The sequence below is a fragment of the Hylobates moloch genome, unplaced genomic scaffold (assembly GCF_009828535.3).
Source record: "Hylobates moloch isolate HMO894 unplaced genomic scaffold, HMol_V3 SCAFFOLD_3, whole genome shotgun sequence".
Lineage (NCBI taxonomy): Eukaryota > Metazoa > Chordata > Mammalia > Primates > Hylobatidae > Hylobates > Hylobates moloch.
This window is the reverse complement of record NW_026652278.1, coordinates 83,158,901-83,182,710: the sequence shown is the minus strand read 5'-3', so window position 1 is coordinate 83,182,710 and position 23,810 is coordinate 83,158,901. Positions and strand designations below refer to the sequence as shown.

General features: G+C 48.2%; 1 protein-coding gene across 1 annotated transcript in view; it reads left to right on the top strand.

The window, feature by feature from the left end:
- Positions 1 to 21,448, top strand: part of DRGX (dorsal root ganglia homeobox) — a 29,872-nt gene extending 8,424 nt beyond the window's left edge. Inside the window, exons 5-7 of the mRNA XM_032171434.1 lie at positions 857 to 1,035; positions 1,125 to 1,237; positions 19,129 to 21,448. Of these exons, the coding sequence (XP_032027325.1) occupies positions 857 to 1,035; positions 1,125 to 1,237; positions 19,129 to 19,394 (558 nt within the window). The 3' untranslated portion in view covers positions 19,395 to 21,448. The remainder of the gene's footprint in view (positions 1 to 856; positions 1,036 to 1,124; positions 1,238 to 19,128) is intronic.
- The last annotated feature ends 2,362 nt before the right edge of the window (positions 21,449 to 23,810 follow it).

Genomic DNA, 23,810 nt, shown 5'->3' with positions numbered 1-23,810 from the left:
TTTCTTTCTTTCTTTCTTTCTTTCTTTCTTTCTTTCTTTCTTTCTTTTTTGTGATGGAGTCTCACTGTGTCACCTAGGCTGGAGTGCAGTGGCATGATCTCGGCTCACTGCAACCTCTACCTCCCGGGTTCAAGTGATTATCTTGCCTCAGCCTCCTGAATAGCTGGGATTACAGGCACGTACCACCACACCTGGCTAACTTTTTGTATTTTTACAAAAAGAGATGGGGTTTCACCATGTTGGCCAGGCTGGTCTCAAACTCCCAACCTCAAGTGATCCACCCACCTTGGCCTCCCAAAGTCCTGGGACTGCATGCCTGAGCCACCACGCCTGACCCAGAGTCAATGTTTCTAATGGGTGCACTGGGCTGCTGATCACGAATATGTCATGATGTGTATCCAGATGATATCATAGATACGAGGCCAGACCAGACACATCCAGGTACCCAGGCCACGGCTGTCAGAAGAGCTAGTGAGTCTTTGTGATGAGGAAGCCTCGGGTCAGGTTTCATAAGCTGCTTTGCTGGTGATCCTCCACCTCCAGTAGGAAATACATTTCACATCAAATAAATAAACTTGCGTGTGACTCAATATTAAGGATTTCCACAAGACAGTGCTTTTACCCTTACTATGGGCATTCGGATACTTTCTATTATTTAACACTTATTAAAAAATGCCTGTCCTAACCTTTTAAGCGGATCTTTTGACCCCTCTGTGGGCCTGACGCTGTAGTTCAGAGGGCATGGTGTGGAGAGGAGGCTGCAGGGTGAGCTGTGAGTGCCAGCACCGGGTCCAGGGTTCTGGCTTCTTCCTCCTGTCTGATTTTCACTGGGTGTATGTTTCCATCTTGGATTCAGGTTTGGTTCCAGAACAGAAGGGCCAAATGGAGGAAGACGGAGAGAGGGGCCTCAGACCAGGAGCCAGGAGCCAAGGAGCCCATGGCAGAGGTGACGCCTCCTCCAGTGAGAAACATCAACTCCCCGCCCCCTGGGGACCAAGCCCGGAGCAAGAAGGAGGCACTGGAGGCCCAGCAGAGGTGAGGCTGTGGGTCTCTGGGCCCGGTGGGCCGCGGGCAGCACTGCAGACACAGGGCGAGACCTCAATATGATCTCCTTCCTTTCCCAGCCTGGGGCGAACCGTAGGTCCTGCAGGGCCTTTCTTTCCCTCCTGCTTGCCGGGGACTCTCCTGAACACGGCCACCTATGCCCAGGCTTTGTCCCACGTGGCCTCCCTCAAAGGTGAGTTTGGGTTCAGCTGGGCTGGTGGGTGTGACCTCGTGGGGGTGGTGGAGGTTGTGTGAGCCTGGGTCTCAGCTCGGCTGTCCTTGTACCTGGGCCGGTGCAGCTTCCTCGTCTCCTGTCAGTCACAGCCAGGGCCATTGGTGATGTCCAGTGCTATCTTGATTGCTTCCTACATGCGGCCTGAGCATGGAGAGAATGTCCTAAGCATCATTCCACCCACAGAGGGCTGGTCCTAGAGGAGGCTGCCCCACAGTGACCTTCCATGTTCACAGCTTTCTCCTGCTCCCTGGTAACATTGTTAGGTGCCAACCTGCAGCTCATGGGTGGGGCCTGTGTGGGACAATCATCCCTGCTCCCAGCTCCCTCTCCATGCATGCAGCTGTGCCACTTGCCTTCCCCAGGTCTCCTGATGCCAGAGGTCTGAGCCGTTAGGATTTGTGGTTTTCCAGGATGTGCTCTCTTCTCAGTGGCTGTTGTTTTATCTGAAGGATGGAAATCGTTAGGGGCATTTTGTCAGACTCAGAGAGAGGAGCCTCTGTGGGTTGGCCCTTGGGATTTCTGAGCAGCCTCGCTGGAATGGGCTTATCCGTGTTTCTCAGATCCTGGCCCCAAACCTATTCCTTCAGTGATCAGGCTGCGCAGCTGTGTTGGCCAGGAACAGAGCTGGGCCCCAGCGTGGGTCTGGGGGAATGTTAGGGGGCTCGTTTGTCACAGGGGGTCTGGGAGGTGGGGGCATAGGTGCAGGCTGTAGGCTTTTTTTTCTGATAATAGGAAGTAGGAGACACAGCCTTAGGGTGTCCCCTGCATGTTCTGCTAAGGCCTGAGGTCTCCCTGCTCTCGAGGAGGGTCCCTCTCCAGCAGGTGGGACGCACACACACACACACACACACACACACACACACACACACACACACACACACACACACACACACACACACACACACACACACACACACACACACAGTGTGGCAATCTCTGTAGCAAAGGCAGTTTCTGGAGACAGAAGGAGAATATGATGGAGTCTCCCTAGGCAGCGTCCAGGAAGAAGGAGGGAAGGGATTCTGGGTGTAGGGAATGGCATAGGTAAAGAGTTCCAGGGGCGAGGAGGAGAACCAGACCCCTTTGGAGAATGGCTGGTGTGTTGGGTGCCTATGGGAGAGTGCCGAGAGGTAGGGTGAAGGTGGAACATGTGTTATGTGGCTTGGGGCCAGCACAGCTTTCTGACTTTTGCGGCCCAGTCTTCTCCTTCTCTTAGGTTTCCCCAGGCTGCAGAAATTAAGCACACAGCCCATTCTAGGCCTGGGCAAGGAAAGACCTCAATTTTTTAGGTCCTAGCTCAGTCTGAGGAGCTCTGGGCTATGACATAGCCTCCCTCATCTTCCTGCATCCCCAGAGGTAGCTGGGCACAGCTGTTGGCTGAACCAGTTCTCCTTCTCTTAGGCCTGAACCCTGCTTCCTAGGGGCTGCTAGCCAACTAGGGGACTGGCACAACGTGCATGCTGGCGCTAGAAGGCACCTGACTGAGCTCTTTTTATAAATGAGAAACCGAGGCTTGGGGAGGGGAGGTCACTTGCTCACACATCACTGATTCGGGTGGGTCTCCCCCTAGGGATGGAGGCTGCTGTCCTCAGGTTCCTGATGTGTCCTTCCCTCCCTGCCTGGCACTACCAAACACCACTTTTTCATTAATTCCTATGGATGAGCATGGCTGGTTGGGGGACAATGAGAGGCCTTGGACATCCCTCCTTGCTGCTCCCCAGCAAGTAGGGACAGTCATAAGTCTACTGGGGGAGGGACTGGACTTGCCAAGGACCACAGAGACCAGAACCAATGTGGGCTGAGCCCTGGGGCCCCTTCCAGCCCAGACATCCCAACCACTTCTCCAAGCCCGTGACAGCTTGCAATTCACCCAGAAGAAATGAATCAAAGTTGTTTTCAGCTCCCAGACCCAAATCAGTGCTAGTCTCCTTCCCCAGGCTTTGTGGTCTTACTGAGATCACACAGCCTTGGACAGAAGATAGCAAATATCTCTGGGTATGCCACGGAGGTTCGGGCCCAGCCCTAGATACCCCCTGGGTGCTGCTCCCCTGTGACTGAGGATCCAAGCCAAGGCTGTTCTGTGCTGCACCAGCCCCCAGCTAGAATGTGAGGCCAATGCAGGGCTCCCAATGCCCCAGGGCAAGACCTGTTCTCCCAGTGAGCAATTGGGGCACTGCCGAGAGCATTACGTGTGGTTACACATCAGAGGACTCTGAGCAGGGGGTCCTGGTCTTTTGGTTCTGGGCATGGTTGTCATGGATGTGAAGTCCTTGTCTTGCACATATTGAGACAGCCTCCACATATTGAGAGAGCTGGGGATGCTAGCGCAGCAGGGTTGGTGCTGGGGCCTGTGGGGTAGCACGTGCATGAGAAAGATGTGGCTGCCAAGGTCAGCAGGGCTGCTTGGGCCAGAGGGAGCTGGGCAAGGGTTGGAGGTGGGGTGTGGGAGATGGCAACCCTTTTTGGGAAGGAGGTCCTGGCCACTCCAGTGAGGCTGGCCAGGTGGAGTGTCCACAGGTGCAGGTGTGGCAGACCAGTCTGCAGGGTTACCAGGTGGGCGCCTGGATGGCCCTCGGGCTGCCCCCATCAGGCAGTGAGGCAACCGGCTGCCTCGAGTCAGGAAGCTGCCCATCAGGGACAGAGCTAGGCAATCAGAAACCAGGCTCTTGGGGGATTTTCTCCTTCAATTCTGAAGCAGCTGACTAGCACAGTGGCTTCCAGCAAGGGCCTGCTGGTGTGAACTGTAGTTCTTCTATTCTGTAGCCATGCACATCTTGAGTAAATCACTGAAACGCTCTGTACTTCTGCTCATTCATCTGCAGAATGGGGATCTTGATCATAATAGCACTGAATTCGTAAGACTGAATGAGGAGAACACGAGCTAGAGCATTCGAGGCCCTCAGGACAGTGGGTAGTATGTGGGAAGCGACACTATCACTAACCATCATTGAACACCAACTACTATTGTTGATGAGAGTCCTCCATTCTCATGCCCAGCTGCAGTCCCTAGACCCCACTCACTTTTAAAAGACCCAATAAAGTACCTTCTCCAAAACTTCTCCCATTTCTCTGAACTTTATTGCTACTGAAATTTACCTTTTCCTTGTAATCCTTGTTGCTCCAATTTTTGATCATGTTGAGATGTCCTTTGTAGGATTTCCTGGTTGGGGCTCCCTGGGGCTTCAAGCAGTGATGTGCTTTGTCCTCTGGGATGGCCAGGCAGGCTTGCTGGGCTCACTGTGGGCATGTTTTATTTTATCGAAACTCTCAAATAAGAAGAGAGCAGGACCCTACTCCTGTGCAGGGAGGACTAACATGACAATAATGGGTTTTCAGAGAAAAATCTGTCCCAATACAAAGAATTTTCTTAGGCTGTCTTAATGGCCAGGATTTCATTCACAATTCATTAACGCAGAGGAGGTTATTAATGGCCAGGGAGGCACTTGGGTTTGTTCCGGAGAAGTGCTGGCCACAGGCCGGGCGGGAGTGGCTGGGGCTGGAGAGCCACAGTCAGTGGAGGAGGTGCTCTCCCCGGTGCACTTAGCTGGTCTGCCTCTAACCTGTGATTCACAGAGCTGGGTGTGAGGTGGGACATAATTACAGCTGCCAGGGGAGAGCTTTCATAACTCACTGCACGCTCACGCTGCAGGAGTCACAGCTACCCCCCTGCACTGGGCAGGGCAGCCTGCCGAGTGGCGGCATCGTAGCTGACCTTCCCAGGTGGGAGGGGTCAGCCTTCTGGGCAAGGTGGACATGATGGGGACCCTCATCCCCAGAGTGGTTCCCTAGAGTCAGAGCCCAAGGCCAGAGAACAGCGGCAGGACAATGGAGTAAGATCTGACTCCTTGCCTTCCTCCTCATCCCCTCTGGAGAGGTGACATGGTTCCAGCCAGTTGCAGGTAAAGCCCAGGCTGGGTGGAGTCTGGGGACAGACAGGCTGGAGTCTGGCCCCATCTTCCCCGCAGAGGCCTTGGACGCTGTGAGGACTGAAGGAGCTGCTGTAGGTCACGTGCCCTGCGTGGTGCAGGCATGCAATGGCACTCACTAGACACGAGCAATTGAGCGGCAGTCCTGGTCCTGCACCGAGTGTCTGAGGATGAGGGGAAGGATGTTCAGGGGAAGGGAGTGCTAGCAAAGGTCTTCACAGGAGTAGGGTCCTGCTCTCTTCTTATTTGAGAGTTTCGATAAAATAAAACATGCCCACAGTGAGCCCAGCAAGCCTGCCTGGCCATCCCAGAGGACAAAGCACATCACTGCTTGAAGCCCCAGGGAGCCTCAACCAGGAAATCCTACAAAGGACATCTCAACATGATCAAAAATTGGAGCAACAAGGATTACAAGGAAAAGGTAAATTTCAGTAGCAATAAAGTTCAGAGAAATGGGAGAAGTTTTGGAGAAGGTAATTTAATGGGTCCTTTAAAAGTGAATGGGGTCTAGGGACTGCAGCTGGGCATGAGAATGGAGGACTCTCGTCAACAATAGTAGCTGGTGTTCATGGCCTTCCTAAGGGCAAGGCCCTTGCATTAGTCAAGGATGTTTTGCTTTGCTTTGGCCTTTGCCCTTGGACTTCCAGGCCAGGCTGAAGTGTCCAGCTTCTGAGGGCTGTATTGCCCATAGCGTTTGTCCACAAAGGCTGACCTCAGAGTCAGAAGTGACTTTTTCCTCCTCTGAGGCCCCCCGAAACCGTCTTTCCCTTCTTCTTCTTTAATGATATTTTCCTCTTTAAAAAAATTGTGATGTTTTAAAAAATTTAAAAACAATTTTTATAATGGTTTTATTGTAAAATAGAATATTCATTAGAAAAATGCGTGAAGCATGCACCTAGGACTTTATTAATGGTTTCAAGCATCCAAATGACCTTGCTTGCACTCCACACTTCTAACTCCATGTGCCTCGTTTTACTCACGTCACTTTTCTTCCCAGCAAAAGACACCACTCTGCTGACTTTTATGATAATATAACTTTACCACTGAAGTAGGCATTCTGAAACACTGTACCGGTTAGTTTCCTTTATCCACAGTGCTTGGACCAGAAGTGTTTCTGATTTTGCATTTTTTTTTTTGATTTCAGAATATTTGCATTTTACTTAGTGGTTGAGCATCCCAAATCTGAAAATCTTAAATCTGAAACACTCCAATGAGCATTTTATTTGTGTGTCATGTTAGCATGCAAAAGTTCTAGATTTACAGCATTTCAAATTTGGGACTTGGGAGGCTCAATCTATAGTCTTGACTTTTTTGAACTTCACATATACATATACGTACTATATATATATATATATAGTAGATATACAGCATACATATACACACATGCATATACACAGACACATATGCATATACACACACATATACATGGAGTCCTACAGTATGTATTTTTTTGTGTCTGAGTTCTTTGGCTCAGCATTATGTTTACAAGATTTGTTGCAATTAGGTTTAGTCATAGATTCTTTATGATATTGTATGTACACAAGCATGTCTATAAAGACAGTTTGTGTATTCTTTTCCAAGCTTATACTTTTCAATTTCTTTTTCTTGTTGGACTGTGCTGGCTAGAACCTCTAGTACAGTATTGAACAGAAGTGGTGAAAACAGGCATCTGGCCTTATTCTAATATTTTTAAAGCTTTATTGAGATATAATTTGCATTCTATACAATTCATCCATTGAAGTGTACAATTCAGTAATTTTAGTGTATTCACCATTTGAGTGTTCACCATCACTACAATCAATTTTAGAACATTTTCACCACTCTGTACCCATTATCAGTCACTGGCATTTTCTCCATTTTGCACAGCCCAGGGCAACTCTGACTCTGCCCTCTGTCTCTGTAGACTGTGGACATCTCATGTGAATGGAGTCATGCAATACGTGGTGTGTGTGACCTGCTGTTGCTTTATTGATCTCATGAGGAAACTCTTAGGGTTTCACAGTTGTGTTTGCTGCCTTTTTTTTTAAAGATACCCTTTATCAATTAAATATATTTTCTTCTTGTCCTAGTTTTCTAACAATTTTATCTTATCATTTTTAAAAATTACTAATATTAATGAATATTGAATATCATCACTTCTTCTGTAGCTATTGAGCTGACTGCATGATTTTTTTTTTCTTTCTCAATATATTAGTAGGATGAATTATATTGATTCTTTTTTTAAATGTTAAAATAACTGCACATTCCTGGAATAGATCCAAATTAGATGTGACATGCTATTCTTTTCACATATTACTGAATTTGGTTTGCTAATGTTTTCTTTAGGGAGTTTGAAGCTATGATCATGAGGAGATGGGCCTGTGGTTTCTTTCTTATAATCTCCATTCCAGGTTTTGGTATGGTTTTACTTAACTGTGGTTGCCCCAAAAGTTAGTATTATAAAATAGCAACTGTTGTGTTATCTGTCAACATTCTGAGGGCTGGCTGGGCTCAACTGGGCAGTTCTGCTGCTTTTCCTTAGGATCTTTTGTGAGGTTGCAGTCAGATGGCAGCTGGGCCTGGTATATACAAGATGGCATTACTTAGGTGTCTGGTGCTTTTACAGAGATGCTGAGAGGCTGGAACCTCTCCCTCTTTCTTCACATGGTCTCTCCTATGGTTAGCTTGGGGTAGGGTTGAATGGTGGTTGGATACCAAGAGTATAAAAGCAGAAGATGCCAGGCCTTCTTAAGGGTCACACCCAGAAAGGGTACAGTGTCACTGCTGATGCATCCTATTGATTAAAGCCAATCGCTGGGCCAGCCCAGACTCAGGCAGAGGGGACTGCACGTGGGTGTGAGTCCTGGGAGGTGTGGTCCATTGAAGACTGACTGCAGACACTAACTGCCACAGGTATCAAGGTTATGCTGGCCCCTGCCATGAGTTGGGGTGTTTGTTTTTGACCACCCGTACTTCCAGTTGGGTCTATTTACACTTTAAGGGCACTAGTCATATCCAACATGTCTCTGGATCCTTCCATCTACCTCTGCCCCGGCACAGAGTCTGGTGTGGGGTAAAATGTAATGCAGTTTGGGAAAAGAAGGAAAGAATCTTGTGCTGCTCTGGGCCTGGGAGAAGGTCCTCTCTTAGGAGATTCCAAAGATATTGGCCCTAGCTTTGCACTGCTGGCCACCTGCTGGACTCCAGAGACCTCGAGGCTCTCCTGTTCTTCATTCAGCACCCACCGAGCAGCTACACTTTGCCAGACTCTGAACCACAGGTTGAGCATCTAGCAATGAATTAGACTCATCCCTACCCAAAGGATCTGGAGGGCTAGGGGGTGGGCTTGGAGAGACAGACAGGTCCACCAAGAATCCTAGTTCAGGTGACAGTCATGGACTCTCATGGAAGCAAACAAGGGCATACAAAGTATGGGAAGCCCAGAGGAGGGAGGAACTTTCTCCACAGGAAGAAGTCTTTCCAGAGGAGATGACTGAGCTGTGCAGTGGGTGAGGGTCCCCCAGGCAGAGAGAAACACGAACACGGGGAAGGAGTCTGGCAGTGCTGCCTCCCTCTTGACACTGGGTCACCTTGGGGTGGATGCCAGGCTCCTCACCTGTGAAACAAAGACTGTAACAGCCATGCCTAATAGTGCCCATGTATCTGGCACATCCAAATCCACCTAAGTGCTCGTAATTGTTGTTAGAGTCGTGATGTCGAGGCCAAAAAGTCACTTGGGATCTGATTAGGGCTTGGGTTTGGATCACTGAGGCAGTGGTTTCTGCTTCCTGCAAGCATTTATTCTCCCATGGGAGAGTCTCCCAGTACCCAGTGCATGGTGACTGGGGTTCATGGTGTGTGGGCAACACATAGGGCTCCAGGAAAGCAACACAGTCTCCCAGGGCTCCTGGCTCGTTACTGAGGATACAGGTATTTGGGGAGCAGAGGACTCAAGGGACAGAAGTGGTCATTCCTCATGGGGAAAGTGGCCGGGTCAACCCTGGCCCCTCCATGCCTAGCTGATGTCAGGAAGACAGGTGGAGAATCCTGGCACTTAAGATTTGTAGGCAATCTCTTTGTTGAGCATGTGTCCACTGCTTCTGCAGAATACAGTGGGGGAACCTGAGGCCTGCAGAAGAGATAGAACTGTCCAAGATCACATAGCATGAATGGCAGAGGCACAACAATTCAGGGACCTGGGTGTGCAACCTTCCAGCTCCCTACACCCTGTATTGATTCTGCTGCTTTGACAGGCATCTTCTGTCATCTTCTGGCTTGAAAACCTGCAACTCACTTTCCAGAAGCCATTTCCTATGGGTGCTGATGGGTTTGCCCTTCCTGCTAATCAATGGGGCCCTGGAGTGCACGGAGCTGAGCAGAAGGCTCTGACTGGTGCCAGAGGCAGCAGGAGAAGCAGCCTGCCCATGCCGAGCTCTGGCTGCCGCTGGAAGGAGGGAGGGTTGTGTGAATTGGCATCTGACTGCTAGGAACGTGCATCCCTGTGGCTGCTCTGGCTGTGCTGAGGGTCCTTGGATCTGGGGGCCACTGTCATTATTTTTTTGACCCTGCAGAGACATCCAAGCAGAAAAAGAACACGTGCACTGGCCCTGAGACTGTGTCACAGCACAAGGCTCTGGTTGGAATGGTCGGCTGAGTTGGCCCCCATCAATGAGTGTTTGCTGAGTGAATAAGTAATTGTCGAGACAGAGGCCTTACACGTAATAGGTGAAATTAAGGGATGAGTGGGATTTAGAGCTGATTCCACCAAAACCCCTTCCAAATTAGCTCAGGTACTTTGACATTGATCAGACTGGGTAACTTCGTTAAGAATACAGTTTTTCTTTCCATGGGGTATTGAGGAAGCTTAGAACCCGGGAGATGGTAACTTTGAGGAACTAAAATGTGCCAACTCGGTCAAGAAAGATAGATTCTCTCTCCTTTTCTCCCTTCACCAAATATTCACTGAGTGTTTACTTTGTACCAAAAAGGGACAGTGTTGTTCTGCAATCAGGGCTGTGAGATTGGATGGGGGAAGCACATACATCAAGCTTGAGAGGTGAGGAGTGTACAAAAACAAACACAGCTCATGGTGAAAAGACAAGAAATAAACCATAAAACAAGAGGAGGAGAAAGTACTTCAGGAGTTCCGTTAGTAGAAGATAGTGTGTCCAGGTGTGAATTTGGCCTTGTTTTTTGTTTGATTATTGGTGACTGCACTTAAACACAGCAGCTAAAAATATGCTTAAATATTGTAGGCATCTACCAATATTCCCACTTAAACTCTCCACGTGAACTATAAGGAACTGGTGTGATGACTCACAAAATGTTTATTGGTTCATTTATTTTACTATAAAGTGGAAATAAGTGAACTATGCTGTTTGCGTTAGACATCTCATAAATCCATGTATTCATTTTCTGTTCAACTCTTGTTACCCTAACCTGAACGTTCAACAGGAAAACCGTGTGTGAGAGCTCTCCTTGTCACTGGCATTGGAGTCCACATACATTTATGATGAAAATGTGCTATTGGCAGAGACAAGACAGAGCTAACTTAATTTTTCCTGTCAGTCTTGGTAGTAGATCAATTAAACTGCCAAGGAAATCAAATATTTCAGACTGTATTTATTACATTAAGTATTTATATTCAGACCAAGCCTTTAAAGCATGATGTCATATAGGAATGGAGGCCGATTAGATCAATTCAGCAGAATTTGCTGTAACTTAATGGAAATCAAATTGTGTGTTTTAATTTAGTGTCCAGGAGGTAGTAGCATGTTCTCAGGCTGCATTTAAGGACCAGAGGGCTCTTGCATAGACTTTTGTGATGGCACAAGCCTGCCAGGGGGAGGAAGGGAGTCATGGCCTTTTAGGGGCTTCATGGGGTGGGGGCAGGCAGGAAGGGACTCACTGACTTCGGTCCACACAAATGGGAAGGGAGATGAATAGAAGTTCACTGGTGAATCTCATGGCGCACCCTCAGCCCCATGTTTGCTGTCAATACCCTGAGTGCAGGCGGAGGCCATTAGCCATCCTGGAGTCTTCACTGGGTGATGAAGACACGGTCTTTATCCCTTTGCAACCTGTGTGGGACTCTGTGATGAAGGAGAACATCTGTTGCCATCATCTGAATGAGAGAAGACAGGAAATCACAAACCCCAAGGAGATTACCCTTTCTATGAGAGTAATACCTGGTCAGTTTAGAAAGAGCAAAACATACAATAAAACACAAATAAAAAAAATTCATAGCCTCAACACCCAGAACCAGCCACTGTGAATATTTTGGTTTTGGAACATTTTAAAATGTCATTTATGAATATATATATCTCTAATAAACATATGTTTAATAACTTTTAAATTAAAAAGTTTAAATTAAGAATTTAAATTTATACATTTTTCTAAGTAAATTTATATTTATATACATACACCTATGATGCTAGATTGATGTGGTCCATGGCTGTACGTATACATATGTACACTACATGCATATATGTGTTTTAGTATATGTGGATATGGATCATCTTAGTCTGTTTGGGCTGCTATAACTAAATACCATAAACCCGGGGACTCATAAACAATGGAAATTTATTTCTTACAGTTCTGGAGGCTGGGAAGTCTAAGATCAAGGTGCTGGAAGACTCAGTGTCTTGTGAGGGCACTGGATTCATAGGTGGTGTCTTGTTGCTGTGTCATTGTATAGTGGAAGAGGAAGAGACAGGGCAACCCTCTGGGGTCTCTTATGTAAGGACATTAGTCCCTGAGAGATCTGTGCTCATGACTTAATCGTCTTCCAAAAGCCCCACTTCCCAATGCTGTCACCTTGGGGTTTAGGATTTCAACATATGAATTTTGGGGTGGGGGGACATCAACATTCAGTCTATCGCATGTGTATGTTTTATACACAGGTATACATATTCCAAAATGTATGCATGTTGACTTACTGATGACTTATTGTTTATTTACTGCTCCTTTACCTATTTTTTAAATGTCTTATTTCATTAGTATCTTTTTCATGGTACTAAATATCCTCCTTTAATATAATTTGTCACATTTGCAGTGTGTTCTATATGGGTATAACTTATTCAGCCAGTTCCCTATTATTGGGCCATGGGTTGATTCATGTTTTTTTTGTTGCTATATGTGCAAAAGGATGACTTCCTTAATAGCTAATTTAATTTTTAGCCCATTCATAATAGCTTAAAATTTTTTTATTTAAATTTTTTATCTTTAAAAAATATTATTTGCTTTTCTTCTCTTTATTGTTCCAATTTTAGTGCATGTGCTGCTGAAGTGAGCACATGATAGCTTTTTGATAAATTAAAAACAAACAAACAAACAAAAATACTCTGCTACTCCCTTCTAGAGTCCCATGTCTAGAAATCAAGTAATTAGGAGGGGGTTTTGAAAGTTTCTTTGGCTTACTCTTCAAAATTCTCTTGGCAGTATAAATTACTTTTTGGCCAGATAGGAAGATTTCACTGAGGAACAAATACAGCTGTGAAAAAGTGTATGGCTTGTGCCAATGGCAGGGTAGGCACGCAGTGCTGGTGAGCGCAGTCACTGCGTGTACCCTATGTGCATGTATGTAGTGTTACGTGTGTGTGCATGAGTACTGTCGCAGGTCTCGTGTCCAACATGGTGTCCTCTGGGGGATACTCAAGACAACTTGGGTTCTTCAGCTGGTCATGGAATCGAACTAGAAATTGGAATAAGCTGTGAACTGTGACTTACAATTGTCCTTTAATTTGTATGGAGTTGTGGAAATAATTGTTTGAGGATTAAGTACCAGGTGCTTTATAGGATTTATCCCCAAAGTAGGTGTGTTAAGGCGAAGAAGATGAAGCTTGAGTGGATAAAGGCGGGTCCCGTGTCTGGTTAACAGTGGGGTCAGGGGCCAGACTTCTTCTACCACCTTCTTCTGACCACCTTCTTCTTTTGATCACCTTCTTCTGCCCTACACAGCTGCATTGGCTTTTCTGGCCCCAGAGACGTCCTATTGTCACTCATTTATAGGATTTCCATAATGATGACTTGGTTTTAGGGTAGACCATGACTTGGTTTTAGGGTAGACCTTTTATAAGTGTGTTTGTCACCTTATGACATAATAAAGAGGTGGTGCCTAGCTCCTCTCATGGCCAACTCAGTGGCCCCATGACTAATAGTCACAGGCTTGGTGCAGTTTTCAAAGCCCTGTCAAACATCATGTCTTGTGACCCACAATCACCGCTGTGATGGCTTTGGGCCATCCCGGGATTCTGCTCTGCTTGCCTCTGGGCAAATGGCTCCAGGTTATTGTGCATTTTGAGTGTTTTTGGCTGTTTTATAAAATTTTGTCTCTTTTCTCAGCATTAACCATCAATGTGTCTGCCACTAGTAGCCACATTTCTTTCTAGTTTGTGGCAGTCTTGGAAATCAGACAACTTATGTTAGAAATGCACTTTGCACATAGGAGAATCTTCAAGCATTTGGTGAGGGTCCTAGTAGCTGGGACTACAGCTGTGTGCTACCACAGCTGGCTTTTTTTTTTTTTTTAAATGGAGTCTCACTCTGTTGCCCAGGCTGGAGTGCAGTGGCATGATCTCAGTTCACTGCAACTTCCACCTCCTGGGTTCAAGCTATTCTCCTGCCTTAGCCTCCAGAGCACCTGGGATTACAGGCACACACCATCATGCTTGGCTAATTTTTGTATTTTTAGTAGAGATGGGGTTTCACCATGCTGGCCAGGCTGGTCTTGAACTCCTGACCTCAGGTGATCCCCCTGCCTTGGCCTCCCAAAGTGCTGGGATTACAGGTGCCTGCCACCACACCTGGCTAATTTTTTTGTATATTTTGTAGAGACAGAGTTTTGCCATGTTGCCCAGGCTGGTCTCAAAACTCCTAGGCTCAAGCAATCCACCCACCTCAGCCTCCCAAAGTGCTGGGATTACAGGTGTGAGCCACCGTGCCCGGCCTCTACTTGAGCACACGTTTCATGGCCAAAGTGCATGAGCTTTGGGTCTGGATTTTTACTCAGTAGCTATTTACTAATGAGTCACCCTGGGAACCCCAGAGGATGAAGCTCCATCATGTTATTTCAAGTTCTCAGCAGTGTTCAGGGTCCATGAAGTTGTTTGTGCAGGCAGCATATTGATACTGTCAGATCACTGAGAAATCAAGAGTCAGTTTTTTAAGAATCCTGCTTGTGGAAATCATTTTTTTCCTTTGCAAAAAATGGCTATAGAATTCAAGGGAGATGCTGGTTGTTGGACAATTTAAGTTAACATGTGTATGTGCCCAGATCACTGTAGTTCCTATCCCCCCCACTGCTTTTCTCTTTAGGGTGATGACAGAGGTGTCTGTTGATGGGAGACATAAGGCATGGTGTGACCATCACACCAGAGAGAAGGACTTTACCCTCCCTTTTTCTGCAGGTTCTGCCTCTGTTAAGGCAACCCACAACCCTGTGGGATGGCAGTGACGTTACTGTGAAGTCGTATTGACCACATGATTGATTGCTGAGCCATGTCTCCTTTGTGCAGTTGGATGCTTGGGTGCAGATTATAGACTTCATACTTTTCCTTTTTAACCATCTCACTAGATTTGTCCCCTCTTTGCTTTTAATCTTGTCTCTCACACAGATGGCCTCTCTCAGTCTTGTCCATACCTCTGTCTTGGATCCACACATCTTCCCAGTTCTCATTTAGGTCTGGGCAGGTCCAGGGGAAGCCCCTTTGGCAGCCTCTGAGGACCTCCCTTCAGATGCCCAGGGCTCATTTGCCACATTCCTGGGTGTGGCTGTTACCGTGTTGGTGCGTCCACCTGCGGGCATCCGCCCCCTTTGACGGACACTTTTGCTGCAGTCCAGGCTTAGGGTGCAGATGAGGAAAAGGAGCGATGGCACATGTTGGGCTGTGTGCTCAAGGCTCTTTTTATTTTTTTGAGAAGGAGTCTCACTCTTTCACCCAGACTGGAGTGCAGTGGTATGATCTTGGCTCACTGCAACCTCCATTTCCCGGGTTCAAGCAATTCTCCTGTCTCAGCCTCTGGAGTAGCTGGGACTACAGGTACATGCCACCACACCCGGCTAATTTTTGTATTTTTAGTAGAGATGGGGTTTCACCATATTGGTCAGGCTGGTCTCGAACTCCAGACCTCAGGGGATCCACTCGCCTAGGCCTCCCAAAGTTCTGATTTTACAGGTGTGAGCCACTGTGCCAGGCCCCAAGACTCTTGTTGGTCAGTGCGCACCTATCAGGGTCAGCTGCCTGCTGAGGAATTCCACCCCCACCTGCCCCTGCCACCAATGGGCAAGACCTGGAGGGATGTGTGAAAACCCTGCGAAGCTTCCTTAGGCAAAGGCCCGGTGAGTGCGGTGGGTTGAGAGTGCCAGCCCCATGGACGTGGGACTGGGTGTGGCTGGGTGAGTGTTTGGCGGCTCGAGGGGCTTTGAAGATTCTTGCTCACTGCAGGAGCCATAAAAACAGCCCAGGCTGCCCTGTGTGCACTTCATCTTCCTGAATCACTCTGCCCTCAACTCCCCTCTGGCCAGTACACTTAAAAAAAAAAAAAAAACTATCTTATTTTCTTTTTGATTATGGTAAAATACGCATAACATAAAATTTACCATACATTTTTAAGTGTATGATTCAGTCGTATTAAGCACATTCCTGCTGTTGTGCAGCCAATCTCCCGAACTCTTCATCTTGCAAAACCAAAGCTCTACCTGCGAACAATTCCCACTTCCCCTCCCCGGCCCCAGGTCCGTGTCATTCTACTTCTGTCTGGGAATTTGAGTACTCTGGGGACCTCACAGAAGAGGACTTCTGCAGGATTTGTTCTTTTAGTGACTGGCTTATTTCACTTAGCATAATGTCTTCAAGGTTGACCCCTGTTGGAGCGAGTGTCAAAGTTCCCTTCCTTTTGAGTCTGAATCATATTCCATGGTATGTACAGTCCTTATGGTTTTTAACCACAGGGTCCTTGGCTTCACTTGGTCCTCAGTTTCCCATCAATCCAGTGCTGTGTGTGTATGTTTGTGGGGGGTGAGCTAGGCACAAGTAGACTCTTTACCCTGCTGCAGCCTTGGTTCTGTGAGTTAATTTATTCCTCTTGACTTCCAAGTTTGGGTTTTGAGGGCCAGGAGTACAGTTATGGGTAGCTTTCTTGGGGTCCGCTGCAGACGTGACCCAGCAGCTGTAGGCTATGGCTCCAGGGGAAGGAGTCTCTGTCACTTCTATGTCTGGCATATGGCTAGATTTGCCACTGAGTTACAGAGCATTGAACTCACCATTGATGCTTACATTGGAGCAAGCCCTTGACTGGGTTAATACCAGCCTGAGATGGATTGAGCCCATCTTTCTCAACTGGCCTGACCCAGGGCCGGCTACCCAGGGCTAAGCTTGAGGACAGTGGCCCCTTCCAGGTCCCTGAGAGCCTACAGCCCCAACCAGTCTCTGCTCTCAGCTGTGCCTGCTAGGTCTGTCTTCAGCCTTCCTTCTTTTTAACATTCATTTAAAATTAACATTATGTTTCTAAGTTTAAAAGACATTCATTTTCATTGTAGAAAAACAAGAAAAATTCTAAATAGACATAGAGAGGAAAATACAAATCTACAGCATACCCACTCCAAGGGGGACCACCATTCTTAATAACTTGGTGTCTTCACACGTTAGGTGCTCCTCACCAGTGAGTGCCTTTGGGCAGGGAGACTTAGAGGAAGATAAGGCCCCGTGGGGGTGGGTTCTAACCGTCAGGAAGGCCTGAGGCTCATAGCAGGCATTGTTCCCAGCCAAAGCTGTCATTCCCCATGAGAGTCTCTCAGTGACTGCTGTCAGGGTGTGGCTATGCCTGTGTAAGAGCCCTTAGGAGAAGTGGAGCAGCCAGGCTCCGGGATTTGACCAAAAGCATGACAGGCCGGAGGCCAGTGGGCCTGCAGGGCAGTGGGGCTGGTCTCAGAGCTCCCTTGCACACTCTGCGAGTGCTGCCTCACACTCATCTTGGTATCTGCTGCCTACTGGATCAGTCCCTCAGTCAAACTTGAGGTAGGAGGTGAAGCTGCATTTAAACCTCCCATTACAGTACAGGAGAGAGAAAGGACACCAGGAGGTTCTGGTCCCATCTCTACAATAAACTGTGCAAATTTGGAGCCTCAGTTTTCTTACCTGGAGAGGGGAATGAGCCACGCCTACATTATGGGTAGCCATAATGTGATGAGAGGAGCAGCGGGTGGTAAAGGTGAGCTTCCCTTTGTCTCTCAGCAGGCTTGGCAAGGAAGAGGAGGATACGTGAATATGCTTGAGGGGAGCAGAATGTACCCTGGCTTTGGCATTAGGAAGGCTGTCTTGGGAAGGGAGGGTGGGGACGTCCCAGCTGCTGGAAAAGCTGGTGCAGCTCCGGCTGCCCCTGAGGTTGATCTCTACAAGTGGGTGCCAGGCCTGGGTGGCCTTCCAGGCTCCAGTGAGCACAGGCATTTGTCTCACGATTACTGCCCCTTGGTGGCTTGAGGAAGGACTCCAGAGCATGCTCAGAAAGGCAAGACAGCAGCTCAAAGCTCACTTGCAGCCTGAGGACATGTCCAGGACTGCAGGGGAGCTGGGACACAAGTGTGCTGACCTTGGTGCTGACCTTGCTGCAGCCCTCAGCCTCGGCTGAGACCACTTCAGAAATTCCCTCTTCTCCATATTTTCCATTATCACCAGCCAAGAGGCAACACGTGGGTGAGAAGGATTGACCTGGGCTTGGACCTACACTAAGCACTTTCCGAATTAGTTCCCTCTGAGGTTCTCAAACCTCAGTTCATGACACCCCTGGGCCATAAGCAATATCTAACAGTGAACAGTTCTGTTCATTCCATGATTAGGTCCAAGCAACTCACTAAATATGTCCTGACAACTTAGTAGCCATTTGAAAAATAATACTTATAAATTGAAAGAAAAATAATGTTTTTCTTTTCTTTTTCTTTTTAATGCTATTATTTTTTAGAGACAGGGACTTGCTCTGTTGCCCAGGCTGGAGTGCAGTGATGCAATCATGGCTCACTGCACCCTTGAACTCCTGGGCTCAAGTGATCTTCCTGCCTCAGCCTTCCAAGTAGCTAGGACTATCGGCACATACCATGATGCCTGGTTAATTTATTTTTATTTTTACTTTGTAGCGATAGGGTCTCACTATGTTGCCCGTGCTGGTCTTGAACTCTTGGGCTCAAGCGATCCTCCTACCTCAGACTCCCAGACTGTTGGGATTATAGGTGTGAGCCACTGCACCTGACTGCTTTCATTTTTAAATAGCCGCTATTCCTTTCTAAGGGGCTTATGTGCCTTATAAACTTTGTACAGCTTCTCTAATCTTGGAATCCTATTAGACTCCGCCACACACATTTTATATTCCAACGTGGAATTTTGTGTGGTGCTTGCAAAACCCAGCTTCACAAAGCGATAACATTCTTGACAGGAATGCAGCAGGATCTCGTGGTTAAGCCGGGAACTGCCTGCAGCCAGCAGCTTGCCCGGCACCTGACACGTGTGGCTGGGTTTCCCTCCATTCAAGGTATCCCCGCAGTGCCCCAGTGCCCCAGTGAGTTCTTAGGGGTGCCTTGACACAGTTTGGGAGTGTGAAATGACTTAATGGGACCCTCCTTATAATCCTGCGATGTAGGTATTACTCCATTTTACAGAAGTAGAGACTGAGCCTCAGAGAAGCCAAGGTATTGGCCTAAGGCCACACAGCTGCTTGGCAAGGGAGCCAGGACTGGCCAGGTGTCCCTGATGCTCTGACAATCCTTTGAACGATTAACTAGGTCCCTTATTTCTGTGTCTTTGAGGTTCTGAGCACTTGTCCTTCTCCCTTTAGTATCTGGCACCAGAGGGAATCAATCTTTCTGTCTTCAGAACTCAGATCGTTTCCTGTCACCCAGCCCTGAGAGGCAGAAAGTAGACAGTGATGGGAGCCTGTTATTTTTCGTTTTTCCAGGGGGCCCACTGTGCTCTTGCTGCGTCCCAGACCCCATGGGACTCTCCTTCCTTCCCACCTATGGCTGCCAGAGTAACCGCACGGCCAGCGTGGCCGCCCTGCGCATGAAGGCCCGCGAGCACTCAGAAGCCGTCCTGCAGTCGGCCAACCTCCTGCCTTCCACCAGCAGCAGCCCTGGCCCTGTCGCCAAGCCAGCACCCCCAGATGGCAGCCAGGACAAGACCTCTCCCACCAAGGAACAGAGCGAGGCAGAGAAGAGTGTATGAGGGTCCACAGTGCCCCGCCCGGCCTGCCCTCCCCCGCCCCTGCTTCTCCCAGCCTCAGCCCCTACAGAAAACTCTCCAAATAGCAAGGAGAAGCCAGTGGCCCCAGGGCCTCTGCATGGACCCAGGACGGGCAAGTGAGACCCGCAGCTCCCTTGGCACCTGGAAGGTCCCTCTGGAGTCCCACCAGTGCGGCAGTGTTGTCCTGGCTTCTTTGGCAACAGATCCCGATGGCACTTGGTGGCAGCAGAGCCCTCTCTGTGAGAAGCCTCCCTTGGATTTCCATCCAGGCCCAGAGTCTCGGAGGGAGGTAGATTCCTCATCCGTCTCCCTTCCTATTTCCTCCCTGGGCTGCCTTTGAAGGTCTTGTCAACCCCAGGAACTGTGGCATGGGCTGAAGTTTCATGAAAAGAAAAAGGCCTGTCCCGCTTACAGTGTTTAAGAACTGGGGAACTGGTGGAACCCCAAGCGACTCTTGCTCCCCTGGACCAAGATGAGCAGTAATGCCCTTTCTCTTGTTGGAGAATATTGGTTGTGGGCTTCATTACAAAGTGAGAAGATGTAGGGTAAGGAGGGGCCAACAGGACACAGCCTGTCCCAGAGGACCACGGTGGCTCTCACCCAGGAGATCTCACTGGCACATCTGGCCAGGGGGCTGGGATAATCACCCAGGCCACCTGCTGCATGAACTGGGGGCTGCTGTCTTGACACTGTGGGTGTGGAACTAGTGTGGCCCCTGTACCTGAAGCACTCACCTGCAAGCCCTTCCTCTCTCCCAAATAGACTTGTGGATTGGTGGGAAGTTAAGCAACTGAAAAGTAGCTTTCTGGTCCAGGAGGGCCTGAGGGCCCTTGGAGAGGGAAGAAGCCCTTCAGGAATGCCTCTGAAGTAATTATGCATAGAGATGAACTACCTTTCCCCACGTGCCTGGCACGTAGAGGGGACTCTTCAGTGCTGGTAGTTTTTTACTGGGGGAAAAAAAGTAGGAAAGGAGATAGGAACTGCATATGTGCAGATATGGAGCATGGGGAAGGCAGCTTTCTCATGGTGTGGAGAGCATTAATTCCAAAGGGCCAAATTTCACAGAGATTTCTGTTTTGGTCTAGTGTGGCTGTTTTCTCTTGTGAGGATGGTGACCTGGAGGAGACCCAAGGGGAACGTGCAATAGCATAAGCTCTGCCGCTTTCTGGCAGGGGTGCCCGGCACCTGAAAGGTTGCAGTCTTTGGTGGCTTTTGCTGATGGTGTTTCCATGCGGATAGTTATTGCCTTCATGATGGTTATTTTGGTTTCAGTTATTATCATCAAAATGTTCTACTTTCACATTTCCTGCCCCCTTTTTACCTTCCCCCACTCCATGACCCCCAAATAATACTCCTGAGTGTATCATGCCTAGTCTATGATCACTATGAAGCATTTGATAAAACACACTGTCTCCTTTAAAGAAAAAAATCAAATCCTTCTTCCTGCTGTATTTTGCTTGTTGAGTATAAAGATGAAACGATTTGCCAAAAAGCGGCAAAGTTGCTTCCGTTTCCCTGTAATTACGAATGTTTGGTTGAAGGATGTAAGCTCAAGCCCTTATGCACACTAACTCTTCAATCTAATTGTTTGATTAAACTCGTATTTCCTCCAGAAAGGTACATAAATAAGTGAACTGTTGAGCAAATTAAGAATACTTAACAGCATTGCATCTGAAAAGTAGTTATGCTGATTAAATTTTGTGTCCTTGAGGACTTTCAGGAAATTACTTTTGATCGTCAATAACACAATTAAGTAAACTACACACACATTAGCATGAATAATTGATAAGAAATTATGTATTACCACGAAGCACTGATTTAATAATTCATGATGCGACACTCTAGTGACTGTGCAAAACTGGATCATATCGAAAAGTCTGCCTGATGTTACTGAAAGAAAGGAAAGAAAATGAGCACCAAACCTCTGCAGAGATATTGAGTACTTAGTTTTGTTGTACAAAGGCAAAAAGTAACGATGCATGATGTAGTTTCTGTTTGTTTAAATACCCAAATAAATTTAGAGGAGTTAAAAGAAAGACGGAAAAAGCTCAGGTCCTCTCTTTGTTCCTCCCAGCCCTGAGGCTGCAGGGCTGGGTGGAGTCTGCGCTCTTCAATCTTCCACTTTGGCCAATGTGCAAATGGAAACCTGGAAACTTCCAGGAGGAGGGCATTGAGGCCTTGGCTCAGGAACCTTTTAGTGGATCAGAACCCCTGTGCAGATCAGAGCCCTCCCCAAGGCATTGACAAGCACTGCATTGCAGGATCATTCTCGCTGGGGCCCCCGTAGGTTGCCCTGTCTGCCGAAGTTCATCATGTGACTGTAAAAGGCAGCTGGGCTTCAGTGTGCGAAGGAGGCTCGGGCCCCAGGGATTGATTGATTAATTAATTATTATTATTATTCATTTATTAGTTGAGGCAAATGAAGTCCATTCCTGAATGCACTCCAGGTTATGGGAAAGGAGCCTAGAAACCACTAAGTTATGACTGTGACTGGGGCAGCAGCCTGGCCTTGTTGGGCATGACAGCCTGCCCAGAGGAGGAGCAACCGTGGCATGGCACGGAGTCAGGGCGGTCAGCCCTGGCATAGGACCTGGGGGACTTGGGGGCTCCTTCTCCATTCCTCAGTGGGTGCCCAGTGTCTGATCTCTCAGTTGGGTAGAAAGAACTTCCTTTGACTCTGCCACTGTCTCATTTCCTGGGAACTTTACATAGGTTAGCACATTTAATCCCAATGATAAACCCGCAATGTAAGTCCTACTATTCCCATTTCACAGTTAAGGAAACTGAGGCACATTAAGGTCGGGCAACTTCTGTGAAGCTACATAGTTGATAGGCTCTGATAGGAAGAGGGAAAGCTCAGCTTCATTGGCTGTCACACAGAGAGTGGTTAATAAATGACTTGATGAGATCAACTGGGCTCAGTCTTCAAGGCCAGGAGCTCCACGGAGGCATTTGAGGACCCGTCGGTCCCAGCAGGTTTCACTTTGCTCACTGTCTTTTGGGTTCTGTCCTGGATGGGCCTGTGGAAGGGGAGAATGAACCACCCCAGCGCCCTGTCAGACCTCAGTGTCTCCCTCCCCTGGGTCCGGCCTGGCAGGGGCCGGGGCAAGCCTGCCCCCATTTTATCTGCACCTGGCCTTAGGTGTGTGCCTGTCTGAGAGCAGGCCCAGCAGCAATCCCTGAACTCAGTGGTGCCCAGAGCTTCTGGGCCCCTCCGATGGATATTCTAGCAAGACGGGACACCAAGAAGGTGCCTGAGACTCAACCAGTCTACGTAATGGAAACTCTCTTTCTTCCTAATTTTCTGGCTTCACCAGAAAAAGTGAAACCTTTATAGATTCAGAGCTTTGTTGAAGTTGGTTAAGAGCATGTTTCACTTCTTCAGAATCCTAGCCCTAAGGGCTGTGTGACTCTGGGTGAGTCACCTAACCTCTATGTGCTTCAGTCATCTACATAATAATGGCACCAGCCTCCCGGGGCTCTTTGGAGATTAAATGAGTGGATAGCTACATGGTGCCTGGCATGGACGAAGTGCAGCAAAAATGCCAGCTCTTGTTCCACCAAGCCTCACACATGTCAAAGGCTTGAAGACCTTTTTCAGGTGAAAACCTCACTTTCTCAAGAAGGAAACGATGGAATGGCTCTCAGCTGCGCCTGAGCCTGCAGAGGGAGTTGGGATTGCCACTGCCTTTCCTGAGCAAATTCTGTGGGCTGTAGGAGGGTTGATTTTCAGGAGGAGGCGTGTGCCCAGGCACTTGAGCTTGGAAGGGAATCTGCGGTACTCAGAGGCAGGGGTGGGCATGAAGGCTGGGGTCAGGGAGAGTGTCTTAGAGAGAGCTCTTCTAGTGGCAAGTACTGGAAAGCACTGAAGCCAGTTTATGTCAAAAAGCACCTTTAGGAGGAGGATACCAAGTGATCTCATGGAGCTCAGGATGGCTGAGACTCTAGTCCTGGGATCCCAGTGAGACAGGCACCAAGAAGCAGGGGGTTGTCAGGAACCTCCTTCGTTTTCCCCCGAAGCTTGGCCCTCTCTGCTCTCTCACAGCCACCAGCCAGGCCGGGATCACTGTGACTTTCCAGCCTCAGCCACACCCTTTGGGGACTTGAGCCGGCAGACACCTCTGGTCTCATCAGGAGTGGTCAATCATGTCCGCTCTGGCCCTGCCCTGCCCGGGGGAGGGAACATGGTTCTAAGTCTCTGGGCTGGGGATCTGAGTCGACACCCAGCATATACCCCTGTTACCCCCACAGGGATGGCACCAGAGGCAGAGAAGGGCACAGATGTAGAAAACCCAGTCCCTGCTGAGGCAAGTTAAACCAAAGGATGATAGGTTTCCCTGAGACAGGGACTATAAGGGATTATACTTTCATTATTTTTAAATGATAATGCAGCTTCAT